General features: G+C 43.6%; 1 protein-coding gene across 2 annotated transcripts in view; it reads left to right on the forward strand.

Moving 5' to 3' along the window:
* Positions 1 to 494: 494 nt before the first annotated feature.
* dnah5 (dynein, axonemal, heavy chain 5) overlaps positions 495 to 16,720 on the forward strand; it is a 63,092-nt gene continuing 46,866 nt past the window's right edge. Inside the window, exons 1-18 of one of the 2 annotated variants that reach the window (XM_038977139.1) lie at positions 495 to 551; positions 3,484 to 3,618; positions 3,834 to 3,930; positions 4,113 to 4,261; positions 5,918 to 6,136; positions 8,166 to 8,303; positions 8,510 to 8,686; positions 8,947 to 9,060; positions 9,312 to 9,419; positions 9,716 to 9,838; positions 10,083 to 10,298; positions 13,497 to 13,604; positions 13,712 to 13,797; positions 13,915 to 14,236; positions 14,649 to 14,855; positions 15,121 to 15,292; positions 15,589 to 15,734; positions 16,051 to 16,216. In XM_038977139.1, coding sequence (XP_038833067.1) covers positions 495 to 551; positions 3,484 to 3,618; positions 3,834 to 3,930; positions 4,113 to 4,261; positions 5,918 to 6,136; positions 8,166 to 8,303; positions 8,510 to 8,686; positions 8,947 to 9,060; positions 9,312 to 9,419; positions 9,716 to 9,838; positions 10,083 to 10,298; positions 13,497 to 13,604; positions 13,712 to 13,797; positions 13,915 to 14,236; positions 14,649 to 14,855; positions 15,121 to 15,292; positions 15,589 to 15,734; positions 16,051 to 16,216 — 2,740 coding nt within the window. The remainder of the gene's footprint in view (positions 552 to 3,483; positions 3,619 to 3,833; positions 3,931 to 4,112; positions 4,262 to 5,917; positions 6,137 to 8,165; positions 8,304 to 8,509; positions 8,687 to 8,946; positions 9,061 to 9,311; positions 9,420 to 9,715; positions 9,839 to 10,082; positions 10,299 to 13,496; positions 13,605 to 13,711; positions 13,798 to 13,914; positions 14,237 to 14,648; positions 14,856 to 15,120; positions 15,293 to 15,588; positions 15,735 to 16,050; positions 16,217 to 16,720) is intronic. The other variant, XM_038977140.1, reaches the window with a different exon arrangement.

Genomic DNA, 16,720 nt, shown 5'->3' on the forward strand with positions numbered 1-16,720 from the left:
AGAACAAACGGTCCCGCGGCTGAATCTAGTTGATGATCCCTGACATAGAGGCTTATACTTGGCCGCACCGCATGGGTTCTCTGTGGTTTAGAGAGGTCAAGGTGGGACACAATACCTGACACAGTAATAGGGGATTATGAAGGTTCCTTTTCATCTGTTTTGTCACCTGCACAATGGCATCATGAAGGCTTGGTGTACAATATACTGTGGCCTTCTACTGTGATACCCATCACCTGTGGCTGTGTGTCATGTGCCGGAGCTTGGCAACTTGCCAGCGTCTTTAAGTTGTTTGAATAGTTTATAGGAGATTTGAACTTCACTGACAGTTAGCTCAGTTTAAGCAAGGTGGGGAGCAAACAAAGGCATGCCAGTTATTCTCCTGAGTGATCACAGTCACTCTTATCTTCTCTACAGACTCACTGATCTCTATCTGTAGCTACATAGATTGTAGATGGTCGTTTGGGAGCCGTCTTTGATATGAGGAGCTAAGAGTCATGTCTCGAGCGTTTAGAAAACAGCTCTGGAAACAGAGTGTCTCAAGAGTGATCAAGGTAAGAGATTGTCACTGTAGGACTTGTATGATGATACGAGAAGATGGAGTAGAGCTACTGGAGACAACAAGGACCCAGTGGGTCCTCGCCAAGTAATGGTTAGGGACGGGTCCTCTATTTGATCACAGATTGAGGCTAATATGGTGTGCATGTTGCTTACTGTTTGATAAATGTATAGGCTCCAGAGTACAACCAAACTAAAATCAGTCATTGGTCAAGATTGGCTCTCGGTCTTGTTCTGTAGAATTGTGATAAATTCAGTAGAAACAAGCAATTTCAGTCAGTATTTTTTTGATACTCTCTCTGATAGAGACATTGTTTGCAATGGAGTTCATTGCAAACGTCGAGTGGATTAGAAGACGCACAACGCCCAAACGCCCATGTCACAGCGATCAGTCCTTTTCTCCTGAAGTATTTCTTGATTTGTTTTGTCAGGACAGTTTCATTCTAGCCATTCAGTTCTTATCTGAGCTGAAAGCTTGCAGACAGTTGAGGTTGCCATTGTGTATGCTTGATGCTTGGTGTGCTGTGGTGTGTGTCTGTAGGATGAAGCTTGATGTGGCTGTTTGCTCATCATCAAAGCCTTGGACTGGAATCACTGCCAGCCCAGGGAGCAGGTGTGATGTGTGTGTCGCCCAGCAACCCCTGTCTTGGCTAGCTTATATAAGCATGTATTTCCTCCAGTGGTTCTGTTCAGGCAGTGTGGTGAATCAGTAGTGTACTAGCTGGCCTGCGATGCACATGCTGCGTGTCTAATGGAACCCTTTTCCCTACATCGTGCACTACTTTTGACCAGAGACCAAGCAGTGCACAATGTAGGGAGTAGGGTTCCATTTAGAAAGCAGTCTGGGGCTTGGGTTTGTCCAATAGGTCAATAGCTGTGTTTGGTCTTTCGTGTCCAGGCTTGTTGACTGCTGGCTGCTGCCTCTGATCTGATGCATGACCTCAAGGCCTGGTGTAAATCTTTAGCCATTGTCTTCTGCTATCTTCTTCCACAGCCTTCTCCTACTCCCACCAGATACCTGGATGGAACTCATGTGGATCTATCTTTTGATTGGGCTTATCCATTGGAGTTATCAATTAAGCCACAGTAAATGTGACTCAGACTTGGCCTTAACGTCTTTAAAGTGCAATAGAGACAGACCAGTGAGCCGGCTTGGCATGAATAACTCAGCAGTCTGTGACCACACTTTATCCATGGCATCAAATGCATTCTTACACACATGCGTGCGTCCACGTGTGCCATCGCCCCCACGTTGATTTTGTCCACCCACACCAGACACGACCAGGACACGCAGGTTGAAGTATCAAAACAAACTCAGAACCAATTATATTAATTTGGGGACAGGTCGAAAAGCATTAAACATTTATGGCAATTTAACTAGCCAGCTTGCTGTTGCTAGCTCATTTGTCCTGGGATATAAACATTGGGTTGTTATTTTACCTGAAATGCACAAGATCCTCTACTCTGACAATTAATCCACAGATAAACTGAAAGATTTTCTAGTCATCTCTCCTCATTCTATCAGGCTTATTCTTCTTATTTTGGACTTTATATGGCGGTTGGCTACCAACTTTAGGTGCATTACCGCAACTGACTGGAGTGTGGACCTAAGTTCATCTTTCAATCACCCACGTGGGTATATGCTCCTAAAAACCAATGAGGAGATGGGAGAGGTCGGACTTTCAGCGCGTTGAGCGTCACAAATAGAACCAATTTCTATTTTAGCGCCTACCACGCAGACGCTCGCTGACGCGCTCGAAGAGTGTGGGTGCAATGATTGAATAACATGTATGCGTACATTTATTTTGCAACGCTCACGCATGCGATGTGTCCGGTCTGGTCAGCATGTTAGGGGCAAATGTATAGTGTTTGCCAAATAGTAACATGCCAGTGTAGATACAAAGAAATGCAGGAACAGCTTAAGTGTGCTTAGTATTTCTGGTCTGCCGGTAAATGGTCTGGCCAGTAGCTATAAAATGTTTTCTTATTAAGTTGCAATGTGCTGAACCCAAAGGGCCTAGATCCCAAAATAGACTGACCCTTGCAAGTAAAAGGTAGCTTAACCTAGAACGAAACACTTCTCCAGACAACACAGGCTAAATTCCAGACTGTCAATGGGGAAAATAAAACCAGAGTTTGAAAGCATCTGCATCCGGCCCACAAAATACAACACCAAGTCGGCTTAATTTATTGGCTTGCCTTTTTCCTGCCGTTACCTAGCAGCACCACCAAGCAACTCATTGTAGTAGATTTGACTGTCTGTTCTCTGTCTTCTTTAACATGAGGCCCCCAGCCACTGGGCTATCCAGGGTAGTGTTATAGGCTAGCCAGAAACTGTTTCTGTTTCACTGTATATAACCTGTGGGTAGGAGTGGTATAGAAGACAGAGAAAGAGGCATAGCTAAAGAGTCTAGAGTATTTGGAAAATGTTTTATCAGAGATCATGGTTCAAGAGATTTCCATGAAGGAATAGGCTATCACTTTCATTTTCACTTCTTTATGTGGGATTTTGCTGTTTTGTTTTTTTATAAATGGATTTTTACTGTTAATAACAAAGCTGCAGTATATATTGAAGTTATTGTATTTTTTTCTGATATTTATTCAATGGAGTTTGCAAGTGTTCTGAATTCTGCTGTCTTGGCTGACATGTGAAAGTGATTGTCATTCTGTGAACATTTTGAACAATGGCTGACTCAAAGTCTAGAAGCAGCAAAAGGGAGCCTCAATCATCTCTCATATCTAACAGCGAGATTGTTGCATTCAAAGTATGTGTGAATGACTCTGTTGTATCCAGTCATTATCATTTGAATTACTTTAATTGTTTCTGGGCTGAAATATTAATCTGAATTTGTTTCCGCCTCTTGTCGAAGCAATCCGTCCAGTTTGAGTCTGTATTGGGGTTGACTCTCTTTGTCTCTCTGTTTGCAGCAAAAGCTGAAAGAGGAGCGTGAGGCTAAGAGAGCTCAGCTGGATGGCAGACATGACTACGTCCTCAGCATCGTGGCTTCCTGCCTGGGCCTGGAGAAGGCTGATGTGGAGGATGCCATTCTGGAGGGAACTCAGGTAGGGCATAACACTTCACCACTGTTCCACCTCCATCAATCCCCTGTACTGTGGTCCCTTGTGACAGACTGTTGAGTAGCTGGCTACTGCTTGCGGATGCAACATTTGTTTCTGCACAACTGTATGTATGGTAATAACTTGTGAAAAATAGATTTAATCAAGTAAAGGTCAATTAATTGTGGAAACAGTGATTGTGATGAACCTGTCTTGCATAGATTGAGCGCATGGAGCAGTTCTTTGTGGCTGAGGGACTTCCTCATATCATGTTCTACTATCAGGATGTGGAGCCAGCTGAAGCAGGTGAGATGATTGGCCATGCAGGGAAATAATAGGGGAATATAAAAATAGCAGAGTAATAACACAGTTAATAGTAGAGTTACAGCTTAAAGACAAAGAGGCTGAACCTTGCAAGGCTTGAGTAATGTATCTTACCCTTCTTCCGGTCGTAAAGATGATATAGTGGGTAACTGCTTTGTTTGTCTCCCTAGCAGCAGCATCAGCAGCAGCTGCCTTGGCCCCAAAACGGAGTAAGAAGGCCAAGGTGTTTGTCACTGAGGGCAAAGATGTGGCTCTGACTGGTGTCTGTGTGTTCTTCACAAGAGCCAATCCCTCCAAGGCTATCACTTCTGAGAATGTGCACAGGGTGAGTCTCCACCTTACTATCCAACACAAGGCTCTCTAACCCTGTTCCTGGAGAGCTACGTCCTGTAGGGTTTTCACCCCGACCCTAATCTAGCACACCTGATTCTAATAATTAACTGATTGATAAACTGAATCAGATTAGTTATCAAATCAAATCAAATTTATTTATATAGCCCTTCTTACATCAGCTGATATCTCAAAGTGCTGTACAGAAACCCAGCCTAAAACCCCAAACAGCAAGCTATGCAGGTGTAGAAGCACGGTGGCTAGGAAAAACTCCCTAGAAAGGCCAAAACCTAGGAAGAAACCTAGAGAGGAACCAGGCTATGAGGGGTGGCCAGTCCTCTTCTGGCTGTGCCCGGGTGGAGATTATAACAGAACATGGCCAAGATGTTCAAATAATAATAATCACAGTAGTTGTTGAGGGTGCAGCAAGTCAGCACCTCAGGAGTAAATGTCAGTTGGCTTTTCATAGCCGATCATTAAGTGTATCTCTACCGCTCCTGCAGTCTCTAGAGAGTTGAAAACAGCAGGTCTGGGACAGGTAGCACGTCCGGTGAACAGGTCAGGGTTCCATAGCCGCAGGCAGAACAGTTGAAACTCGAGCAGCAGCACGGCCAGGTGGACTGGGGAGAGCAAGGAGTTATCATGCCAGGTAGTCCTGAGGCATGGTCCTAGGGCTCAGGTCCTGAGACAAGGCCGAGTATAGCCCACAAAGATCTCCGCTACGGCACAACCCAAGGGGGGGGCGCCAACCCAGACAGGAAGATCACGTCAGTGACTCAACCCACTCAAGTGGCGCACCCCTTCTAGGGACGGCATGAAAGAGCACCAGTAAGCCAGTGACTCAGCCCCTGTAATAGGGTTAGAGGCAGAGAATCCCAGTGGAGAGAGGGGAACTGGCCAGGCAGAGACAACAAGGGCGGTTTGTTGCTCCAGAGCCTTTCCGTTCACCTTCACACTCCTGGGCCAGACTACACTCAATCATATGACCCACTGAAGAGATGAGTCTTCAGTAAAGACTTAAAGGTTGAGACCGAGTCTGCGTCTCTCACATGGGTAGGCAGACCATTCCATAAAAATGGAGCTCTATAGGAGAAAGCCCTGCCTCCAGCTGTTTGCTTAGACATTCTAGGGACAATTAGGAGGCCTGCGTCACGTGACCGTAGCGTACGTGTAGGTATGTACGGCAGGACCAAATCGGAAAGATAGGTAGGAGCAAGCCCATGTAATGCTTTGTAGGTTAGCAGTAAAACCTTGAAATCAGCCCTTGCCTTAACAGGAAGCCAGTGTAGGTAGGCTAGCACTGGAGTAATATAATCACATTTTCTTACACTGGGATTGGATTGAAAACCTACAGGAGGGTAGCTCTCCAGGAACTGGAATGGAGAACCCTGATCCAACACATAGTCGGCATTATACGTTTGATCAATATTTATATGTCTAAGGGCTTAAACAATGTTCGTATAACAATGTTCTTATCATTCATAACACTATTTAACCTTGCATTCATGCAAACTGCTTAAAGAGTTTAAGGCTTAAAGCACACAATATTAGGAACAGTATGACACGTCATCCCAATCCTTGCTTCTAAAATGGTGTCATCCCCTGGCCTACTGTGTGGTCATGTCTATCTAAAGTTCTCTGGCCCTGGTAGGAGGTGAATTTCAACATGCTGGACACCACAGAGGTAGGCCTGCTTAAAAGTGTGGAGCAGCTGCTGTCTGAGATCTTCATACCCAGCCTGAAGAAGATGGACCATGGCTGGGGAGAGCTGGCCAGTCCACAGGCCCAGTCAGTTAAACAGGAATTCATCAGCTCACTGGACAGCTTTGTGTCTGTGCTGGCCGGGGCACAGGAGAGCCTGCAGGAGAAGGTAGGTGATGTGCACGCTCAACAGACCTGGCTTCAAATACTATTTCAAATATCTAAATTACTTTCACATGCATTTCAAAGTACAGTGGCAAGAAAAAGTATGTGAACCCTTTGGAAATACCTGGATTTCTGCATAAATTGGTCATAAAATTTGATCTGATCTTCATCTAGGTCACAACAATAGACAATCACAGTCTGCTTAAACTAATAACACACAAACAATTATACGCTTTCATGTCATTATTGAACACACCGTGTAAACATTCACAATGCAGGGTGGGGAAAGTATGTGAACCCCTTTGGCAGCAATAACCTCAACCAAACGTTTTCTGTAGTTGCGGATCAGACCTGCACAACGGTCAGGAGGAATTTTGGACCATTCCTCTTTACAAAACTGTTTCAGTTCAGCAATATTTTTGGGATGTCTGGTGTGAACTGCTCTCTTGAGGTCATGCCACAGCATCCCAAATCGGGTTGAGGTCAGGACTCTGACTGGGCCACTCTGGAAGGCGTATTTTCTTCTGTTGAAGCCATTCTGTTGTTGATTTACTTCTGTGTTTTGGGTTGTTGTCCTGTTGCATCACCCAACTTCTGTTGAGCTTCAATTGGCAGACAGACAGCCTAACATTCTCCTGCAAAATGTCTTGATAAACTTGAGAATTCATTTTTCCGTCGATGATAGCAAGCTGTCCAGGCCCTGAGGCAGCAAAGCAGCCCCAAGCCATGATGCTCCCGCCACCATACTTTACAGTTGGGATGAGGTTTTGATGTTGGTGTGCTGTCTTTTTTTCTCCACACAAAGTGTTGTGTGTTCCTTCCAAACAACTCAACTTTAGTTTCATCTCTCCACAGAATATTTTACCAGTAGCACTGTGGAACATCCAGGTGCACTTTTGCAAACTTCAGATGTGCAGCAATGGTTTTTTTTGGACAGCAGGGGCTTCTTCCGCGGTGTTCTCCCATGAACACCTTTCTTGTTTAGTGTTTTACGTATCGTTCGCTCGTCAACAGAGATGTTAGCATGTTCCAGAGATTTCTGTAAGTCTTTAGCTGACACTCCAGGATTCTTTTTAACCTCATTGAACATTCTGCACTGTGCTCTTGCAGTCATCTTTGCAGGACGGCCACTCCTAGGGAGAGGTAGGGAACTTTCTCCATTTATAGACAATTTGTCTTACCGTGGACTGATGCACATTAAGGCTTTTAGAGATACTTTTGTAACCCTTTCCAGCTTTATGCAAGTCAACAATTCTTAATCTTAGGTCTTCAGAGATCTCTTTTGTTCGAGGCATGGTTCACATCAGGCAATGCTTCTTGTGAATAGCAAACTCAAATGTTGTGAGTGTTTTTTATTGGGCAAGGCAGCTCTAACCAACATCCCCAATGTCATCTCATTGATTGGACGCCAGGTTAGCTGACTTCTGACTCTAATTAGCTTTTAGACTAGGGGTTTTCATACTTTTCCCAACCTACACCTTGAATGTTTAAATTATTTATTCAATATAAATAAGAATATACAATTATTTGTGTGTTATTAGTTTAAGCACACTATGTTTGTCTATTGTTGTGACTTAGATGAATTGATGACCAATTTATGCAGAAATCCAGGTAATTCCAAAGGGTTCACATACTTTTTCTTGACACTGTAATTATTCAGATGTGTTTTATTTGAAAAGACAAGTAGTTGAATATTGGAATGTATTTGGAAAACTCAAATACACTGACTCAAATACACTCCCATGTATTTAACCCAGGTATTTGAAAATAATATTTGAAATAAGTATTTTCAAATACTTTTAAAAAATATGCTATTTATAGAAAATTATTTGAAAATACTTTAAAATAATTCCAATAGATGTGGTTGATTTGGGCCACATTATTTGAAAATACTCAAATACATAGAAAATAAGTATTTAAATAACAAATAATCAAATACACACACACTCACATGCTTATCAAAACAAACAAATGTAATTTTGCAATTACTAATATACGGATATACAATTGATATCATTAATCATTTAATTTAGGTGAATCTAAAAGAATGTGACGAATTTGACCTGAAGACACTGAAAGGCCCGCCTGACTACATTGCTGTGGCTAACAGCACAGAGGCAACAGAGAAGATAGAGGCCTGTATGAAAGTGTGGATCAAACAGATTGAACAGGTAAAATAGATTGAACCTCAATAGCATCATGCACACCTATCCCCTCCATGGACCTGTTTTATTGTGGGTGGAGGTGTGTGTTCAATGTAGTCAATACAATACAACTTTATTTATCCTCTCAGGGGAAATTACATCAAGATCCACCACATCTAACACAGTGTATAGATATCGCATTCCCCAATTAGCAGTGATTGTGTTGTATCCAGGTGCTGGCGGAGAGTGACCAGCTGAGGAAGGAGGCAGATGACCTGGGGCCGCGGGCCGAGCTGGACCACTGGAAGAAACGCATGTCCCGCTTCAACTACCTCCTGGACCAGCTCAAGAGCCCCGATGTCAAGGCTGTCCTGGGCGTTCTCATGATGGCCAAGTCAAAACTCATCAAGGTGAGCAATCTGTTACACCCTGTCCTCCGTAACACAGGAGTAGATGTTAAAGGCCTGCTAATAAAATGTTAAAATCTCAATTTCGATTTTTGCTACATGAGACTCGTTCGTGGGAGCCAGTCACATAAAAAAATGAAAAGTAAAGTGCTCCTCTATGCTTACTGAACATGGCTCTCATATCTGAATTCAGTTGGTGTTTTCTGTATTACTGTAGCAGAATAGGTACAGTGCATGTTTGATGACTGTATCTGTCCCACCAGTCCTGGCGAGAGCTGGACACCAGGATCACTGACTCAGCCAACGAGGCCAAGGACAATGTGAAGTACCTCTACACTCTGGAGAAGTTCTGTGACCCGCTCTACAACAGTGACCCTGTGAGAGACTAATATTGTATACAGTTTTCAATATAACAACTCATTTTCCTCTAAGATTTACTAACTACAGACTTTGCCAGTTTCCCGGTCAACAGATTATGCTTAATCATGGACTAAGAAGAACCCTCAATTTAAAACCTTTTAGTCCAGAACTAAGCTTAATCTGTGAAACCGGTGCTCTATGTATATCGATCTTAATGGATTTGAAAACTCATCATTGTATGATTGTATTGATTGCTAAATGAACGCAGGTGTCGATGGTGGAGGCCATTCCAGGCCTGATCAACGCCATCCGGATGATCCACAGGATCTCCCGCTACTACAACACCTCAGAGAAGATCACCTCCCTGTTTGTCAAGGTCATTATTGCTATGATACTCTATTTAACCACCAAGAAGAAGAGGTGACTGTAAATCTCGCTCACAATTAAAAGCTGCCGAATGTATTACATTTAATCATTAGGAGTGTATTGCAATCAATCTTGTCAATTCTTCTTTGATGTTCTTGGTGCATTTGGCCGCACCACCTGGTCTCATGTTAGCTGAAGTGCTGTCTACATCCCTCCCAAGCCTGTTAACCAGTCATCCCATTGGGGTTACTTATTAGAGAGGCACGTGAAATGTATCCTTTTTTCTTCTGTATCTCCATGTCTTAGGTTACCAACCAGATGATTACAGCATGTAAGGCTTACATCACCAACAACGGGTCTGCGTCCATATGGGACCAGCCTCAGGGTGTTGTAGCTGAGAAACTGAAAGCTGCTATCCACCTAAACCAGGTACTGCTTTCAACACACTTTAGCCAGATCTTTTAAAATACTGTGCTAAATCAAGGAACAAAGAAATGTGCTTTTTGAAAGTACAGGCCTTTAAGAGCTTTAATCTATAAAATAATATATTATATCTAGTGTAATACCACCACATCCTTTACGCACTTCTCACAAATGAACTATTTTACAGTGTAACTTCCTTTCCATGCTCCTCCAATGACTTTTCATCTGGATCCCATCTATCTCATTATAGGAGTACCAGAAGTGCTTCCACAAGACCAAGGAGAAGCTGGAGCAGAGTCCTTCCGAGAGGCAGTTTGATTTCAGTGAGATGTACATCTTTGGGAAGTTTGAGACGTTCCAACGACGCCTCTATAAGATCCTCAACATGTTCAGCACCATCACTACTTACTCAGCCCTACAGGACTCCAAGATAGAAGGCCTGGAAACTATGGCAACCACTTTTCAGGTATACGGTCGGGAGATTAGAATAGTTTGTAGACGTTACCTTTTTAGACATTACTTTTTAGCCATTACCTTTTTTGACGTTACGTTTTTAGATGTTATCTTTTCAGACGTTACCTTTTTAAATGTTACCTTTTTAGACGTTACCTTTTTAGATGTTTTTCCTTGCATCTGTAGTAATGTTATATCTGCTCTTTCTATTGCTTCCGCTGGACAGACTGCAGAAATGCATGGGAAATGGGAGGTAACTTTTACCACAAGTTTTTTTGTACTTATTTTTGTCCATCAGTGCATGCCTCATCATCATTATCATCAACTCTACCAAGCATATAGCCATACTAAACTCCTAACTGTCTCTCTTTCTGAAAGAGCTGCAAAATCTGGACCCCTACAAATCAGCTGGGCTAGACAATCTGGACCCTCTCTTTCTAAAATTATCCACCGCAATTGTTGCAACCCCTATTACTAGCCTGTTCAAACTCGCTTTCGTATCGTCTGAGATCCCTAAAGATTGGAAAGCTGCCACGGTCATCCCCCTCTTCAAAGGGGGTGACACTCTAGACCCAAACTGTTACAGACCTATATCTATCCTACCTTGTCTTTCTAAAGTCTTCGAAAGCCAAGTTAACAAACAGATCACCGACCATTTCGAATCCCACCATACCTTCTCCGCTATGCAATCTGGTTTCCGAGCTGGTCATGTGTGCACCTCAGCCACGCTCAAGGTCCTAAACGATATCATAACCGGCATCGATAAAAGACAATACTGTGCAGCCGTCTTCATCGACCTGGCCAAGGCTTTCGACTCTGTCAATCACCGCATTCTTATCGGCAGACTCAATAGCCTTGTTTTCTCAAATGACTGCCTCGCCTTGTTTACCAACTACTTCTCAGATAGAGTTCAGTGTGTCAAATCGGAGGGCCTGTTGTCCAGACCTCTAGCAGTCTTTATGGGGGTGCCACAGGGTTCAATTCTCGGGCCGACTTTTTTCTCTGTATACATCAATGATGTCGCTCTTGGTGACTCTCTGATCCACCTCTACGCAGACGACACCATTCTGTATACTTCTGGCCCTTCTTTGGACACTGTGTTAACAAACCTCCAAACGAGCTTCAATGCCATACAACACTCCTTCCGTGGCCTCCAACTGCTCTTAAATGCAAGCAAAACTAAATGCATGCTCTTCAACCGATCGCTGCCCGCACCCGCCCGCCCGCCCAACTAGCATCACTACTCTGGACGGTTCTGACTTAGAATATGTGGACAACTACAAATACCTAGGTGTCTGGTTAGACTGTAAACTCTCCTTCCAGACTCACATTAAGCATGTCCAATCCAAAATTAAATCTAGAATCGGCTTCCTATTTTGCAACAAAGCATCCTTCACTCATGCTGCCAAACATACCCTCATAAAACGGACTATCCTACCGATCCTTGACTTCGGCGATGTCATTTCCAAAATAGCCTCCAACACTCTACTAAGCAAATTTGATGTAGTCTATCACAGTGCCATCTGTTTTGTCACCAAAGCCCCATATACTACCCACCACTGCGACCTGTATGCTCTCGTTGGCTGGCCCTCGCTTCATATTCGTCACCAAACCCACTGGCTCCAGGTCATCTATAAGTCTTTGCTAGGTAAAGCCCCGCCTTATCTCAGCTCACTGGTCACCATAGCAGCACCCACCCGTAGCACACGCTCCAGCAGGTATATTTCACTTGTCACCCCCAAAGCCAACTCCTCCTTTGGCCACCTTTCCTTCCAGTTTCCTGCTGCCAATGACTGGAACAAATTGCAAAAATCACTGAAGCTGGAGACTTATATCTCCCTCACTAACTTTAAGCAGCGGCTGTCAGAGCAGCTTACCGGTCATTGCACTTGTACATAGCCCATATGTAAATAGCCCACCCAACAACCTCATCCCCCCATATTGTTATTTATTTTTTTGCTCCTTTGCACCCCAGTATCTCTACTTGCACATTCATCTTCTGCATATCTATCACTCCAGTGTTTAATTGCTAAATTGTAATTATTTCACCACTATGGCCTACTTATTGCCTTACCTCCGTAATCTTACTACATTTGCACACACTGTATATAGACTTTTCTATTGTGTTATTGACTGTACGTTTGTTTATCCCATGTGTAACTCTGTGTTGTTTGTCGCACTGCTTTGCTCTATCTTGGCCAGGTCGTAGTTGTAAATGAGAACTTGTTCTCAACTGGCCTACTGTCACGATCGTCTTGCTGTGAGAGATTGGACCAAGGCGCAGCGTGTGCAAAATACATCTTCTTTATTTTAAGAAGAGAGAAAAAACAAACAAGAAACAAACAACTAATCACGAACTAACAAAATAACAAAACTGACGACCGTGAAGCTATAAAGACAGATAGTGCTGCCACAAACACTACACATAGACAATTACCCACAACCAGCTAAAGCCTATGGCTGCCTTAAATATGGCTCCCAATCAGAGACAACAATAACCAGCTGTCTCTAATTGAGAACCAATTCAGGCAACCATAGACTTTCCTAGACACCTACACTGAACACTAAACCATCTACTCTACTTAACCCCCTAAACCATACAACACCCTAGACAATACAAAAACACATACTTCACCATGTCACACCCTGACCTAACTAAAATAATAATGAAAACAAAGATAACTAAGGCCAGGGTGTGACACCTACCTGGTTAAATAAAGTTTAAATACAATTTTAAAAAATAAAACAAATGTAATGGTCAGGAGCCATTTCACAAAGTAAAAAGTAATATTTGTTACTCATCATAAAATGTGTCCTCAATTTATTTGATTGCGTTGAACTTAGTATTCATTTTAATGAGCAGAAGCTGATCCATTACTAAGTCCTGATGGCCTTTTGTGGAAGTTGACAGTTTGTTCACAGGAGCCAGAATATACATATTTTATGGTAAGCTGCTCATTGGAGAAATTACTGCTATTTTATACATTGCCTTTCATCCCTGCCTTTGTAGATGGAGGATCTTTAAATAGGGATGGTGTCCAGCCAGAAGCTGCATGTCATCATCATTCTACATTCTATATTATGTGGCCTACTACTCTGATTAAAAGGAAATTAAATTTTGGTTGGAATGAATACAGACACAAGAAATGATCAAAAGCCTCAGAAGCTTTGGAAAGAATGGAAAAATAACCTGTCTGTCTTTTATTTTCAGAGCATTGTATTGAGCATGAAGAAAAAGCACTACAGTTTCCTTGATCAGAGAAGAACAGACTTTGATCAAGACTATGACGAGTTTTGTAAAAATACCTCTGACTTGCACGTAAGTTTACACTTAATAACAAACTTACCAGTAAATCATAACACAACATATCTAAATAATCTCATAATTTACTTGCACAATTGTTTGTTGTGTTCATTTGCTTTCAGAATCAGTTGAAGACCTTCATGGATAACACTTTCGATAAGATTCAAAACACAGAGAGAGCTTTGAATGTACTGAAGAAATTTGAACGGTACCGTTATTTCAGTCCACCTCTATTTCAAACCAACCTTTAATTAATTTCAGTCCTTTTAACAGCCATTTCATTCATTCTCCATTTGATATCATAATCTCCCCTTACATCACCAAGACTGGGCATTCCAGACCTGGGCATCGATGAGAAGTACCAGCGGATCCTTCAGAACTATGGGAGAGACATAGAGATGGTGTCCCGTAACTACACCAAGCAGAAGATGGATCCTCCCATTGGCCGGGACCTGCCCCCGGTAGCTGGTAAGATCCTGTGGGCCCGCCAGCTGTATCGGAGGATCCAGGAACCCATGGATCTGTTTCAGGAACACCCTGGGGTGCTGGCTACACCCGAGGCCAAACGCATCATCAGGAACTACAACAGGGTGGCCAGGGTGCTGCTAGAGTTTGAGATGCTCTACCACAGTGGATGGATGAAGCAGGTGAGACAGGGCCCCTCCTGGATATCTTATTTATTGTGATTTTAAAGGCAAACTGATTCTTAATCAGCGTTCCTACTCTGAGATGCTTGATACGGTCTCTGGTGTACTGGCTGGACTTATACTCCAGTAGCATAGCAGTGTTAACTGTTACTGTTATTAATGCTGATCTGTACCCTTATCAGTAGCCTGGTTCCAGATCTGTTTGTGCTGCCGTAGTTGGCAAGACTGAGATTACTTTTGATTTACTCGTTGATTTCCCACAGACATACTGTAGATGACTCATATCACTCATACGCTCTCTCGTGCTCTCTCGCTTGCTCTCTTCCTCTCTCTCGTCTCTCTCACTCTCTCACACTCTTGCTGTCTCTCCATTTCTCTCTCTCGCTCTCTCTCACACTTTCTCACTCCCCAGATCGAGGAGGTCAGACTGGGCCTCCAGGCCTCTTTACTGGTCAAATGTCAGGATACGGGGGACCTGTTTGTCAACTTTGACCCCCAGATCCTGACTCAGATTAGGGAGACAGACTGCATAACCAGGATGAGGCTGGAGATTCCTCCCTTCGCAGCCATCTTACAGCAGAAACAAGATGCCCTCAAGAAGAACTACAACAAGCTGCAGGTACACTATGTTTTCCATGATGCCTTTTGATCAACTGAAGCATATTGAGCATGATACTGTGTCCTGTATCTTTAAAAAGTTTTACGTACACTCAACAACAGTAATAAAAGGGTTGTCATTTCAATTCATTTTGAATTGAGTAGAAAGTCCTATGGGATGGGATATAGTCAGTAGAATCTTAATGCGAAGATTAGAAGACATTATAACGGCAGGCATTAAGTAAAGTGTTATTACTATTTTCTCTATTTCTGACGCCCATCCACAGCTGGTTCTGACGGAGAACGCCAGGGTCCGGGCTAAGATCCAGAGTGCCTTTGGGCAACTGGTGATGCCTCATGTTGCTAAGGTGGACGAAGCCATTCTGCCAGGCCTGACCTCCCTCAACTGGACCTCACTGAACATCGAGAAATACCTCAGCCGCATCAACAGTGCTCTCAGTATGTAACCATGTCCAATCTAACCTTGTCAGCACTGTACTGTGCTCTGTCATAGCACCATACTATAAAATGGCAGAACAATCTCACCACAAAACCAGAACAGTAAGCCCACCTAAACTTTGACGTCATTTGATCGCAGCTAATTGTGCCTGATCAACTCATGTCAAATATCCCATTGGAAAAAGTTATATCTGCTGTCCCAGTGAGCAAAGCTGATTGTAACTGCTGTTTCCTTGTGACCCCTGGTGACACCGTGGTGCTGTGTATGACCTCTGACCTGTAACCTGTGTGTCCAGGGGACCTGGAGCTGCTGATGGACAGAGTGAATGACCTGGTGGAGTTCAGGATAGACGCTGTGCTGCAGGAGATGAGTGGAGCCACACTGTGGGTTCTGCCCCTGGAGGAACCTTTCAGCTGTGAAGAGTTCGTTCAGACCACCAGGGTAACAAAGATTCCCTCTGTATTATGTGTTATACACATACACTACCGTTCAAAAGTTTGGGGTCACTTAGAAATGTCCTTGTTTTTGAAAGAAAGGCACATTTTTCTTCCATTAAAATAACCTCAAATTGATCAGAAATACAGTGTAAACATTGTTAATGTTGTAAATGACTACTGTAGCTGGAAACGGCTGAGTTCAGTTGGTCAGGTGTGGTGGCTAGTTGGAACAAAATCGTGCAGTACCTGCAGCACTCCAGGAACAGGGTGGCCTACCCCTGATATAGGCTAATGTACTTTCTTCTGTTATGTCATGGTAGGAGCTGTGTATAAAGGGATCTCAGAGTCTCCATTCCAAGAGTTCCCTGGTAGAGGAGGCAACCAATGAGCTCATCAACATGCTGCTGGAGTTTGAACTGAACAAGCAGGGGGAGGAGGAACTACTAGAGGAGAGCAGGACTAATATGGACCTAGTGGAGAGTGAAGGTACTGTAACCTACAGTTTTAACTGTGATAATCATGATGCAGCAAAACTCAAACAGAGAGTGATAACAGGCTCAGCAAAATACAAGGGAAAGGGTACAATAGCAAAACGATTGTTCAGGTGCACAAAGACTGACTGTTACAGACTGAAAATGAGAAAGTGTGTGTGCCTGTGTACATGCCTGCGTGCGTGGTGGTGTACATGCCTGCGTGCGTGGTGGTGTACATGCCTGTGTGTGTGGTGGTGTACATGCCTGCGTGCGTGGTGGTGTACATGCCTGCGTGCGTGGTGGTGTACATGCCTGCGTGCGTGGTGGTGTACATGCCTGCGTGCGTGGTGGTGTACATGCCTGCGTGCGTGGTGGTGTACATGCCTGCGTGCGTGGTGGTGTACATGCCTGCGTGCGTGGTGGTGTACATGCCTGCGTGCGTGGTGGTGTACATGCCTGCGTGCGTGGTGGTGTACATGCCTGCGTGCGTGGTGGTGTACATGCCTGCGTGCGTGGT

This window comes from Salvelinus namaycush, chromosome 37, assembly GCF_016432855.1.
Source record: "Salvelinus namaycush isolate Seneca chromosome 37, SaNama_1.0, whole genome shotgun sequence".
Lineage (NCBI taxonomy): Eukaryota > Metazoa > Chordata > Actinopteri > Salmoniformes > Salmonidae > Salvelinus > Salvelinus namaycush.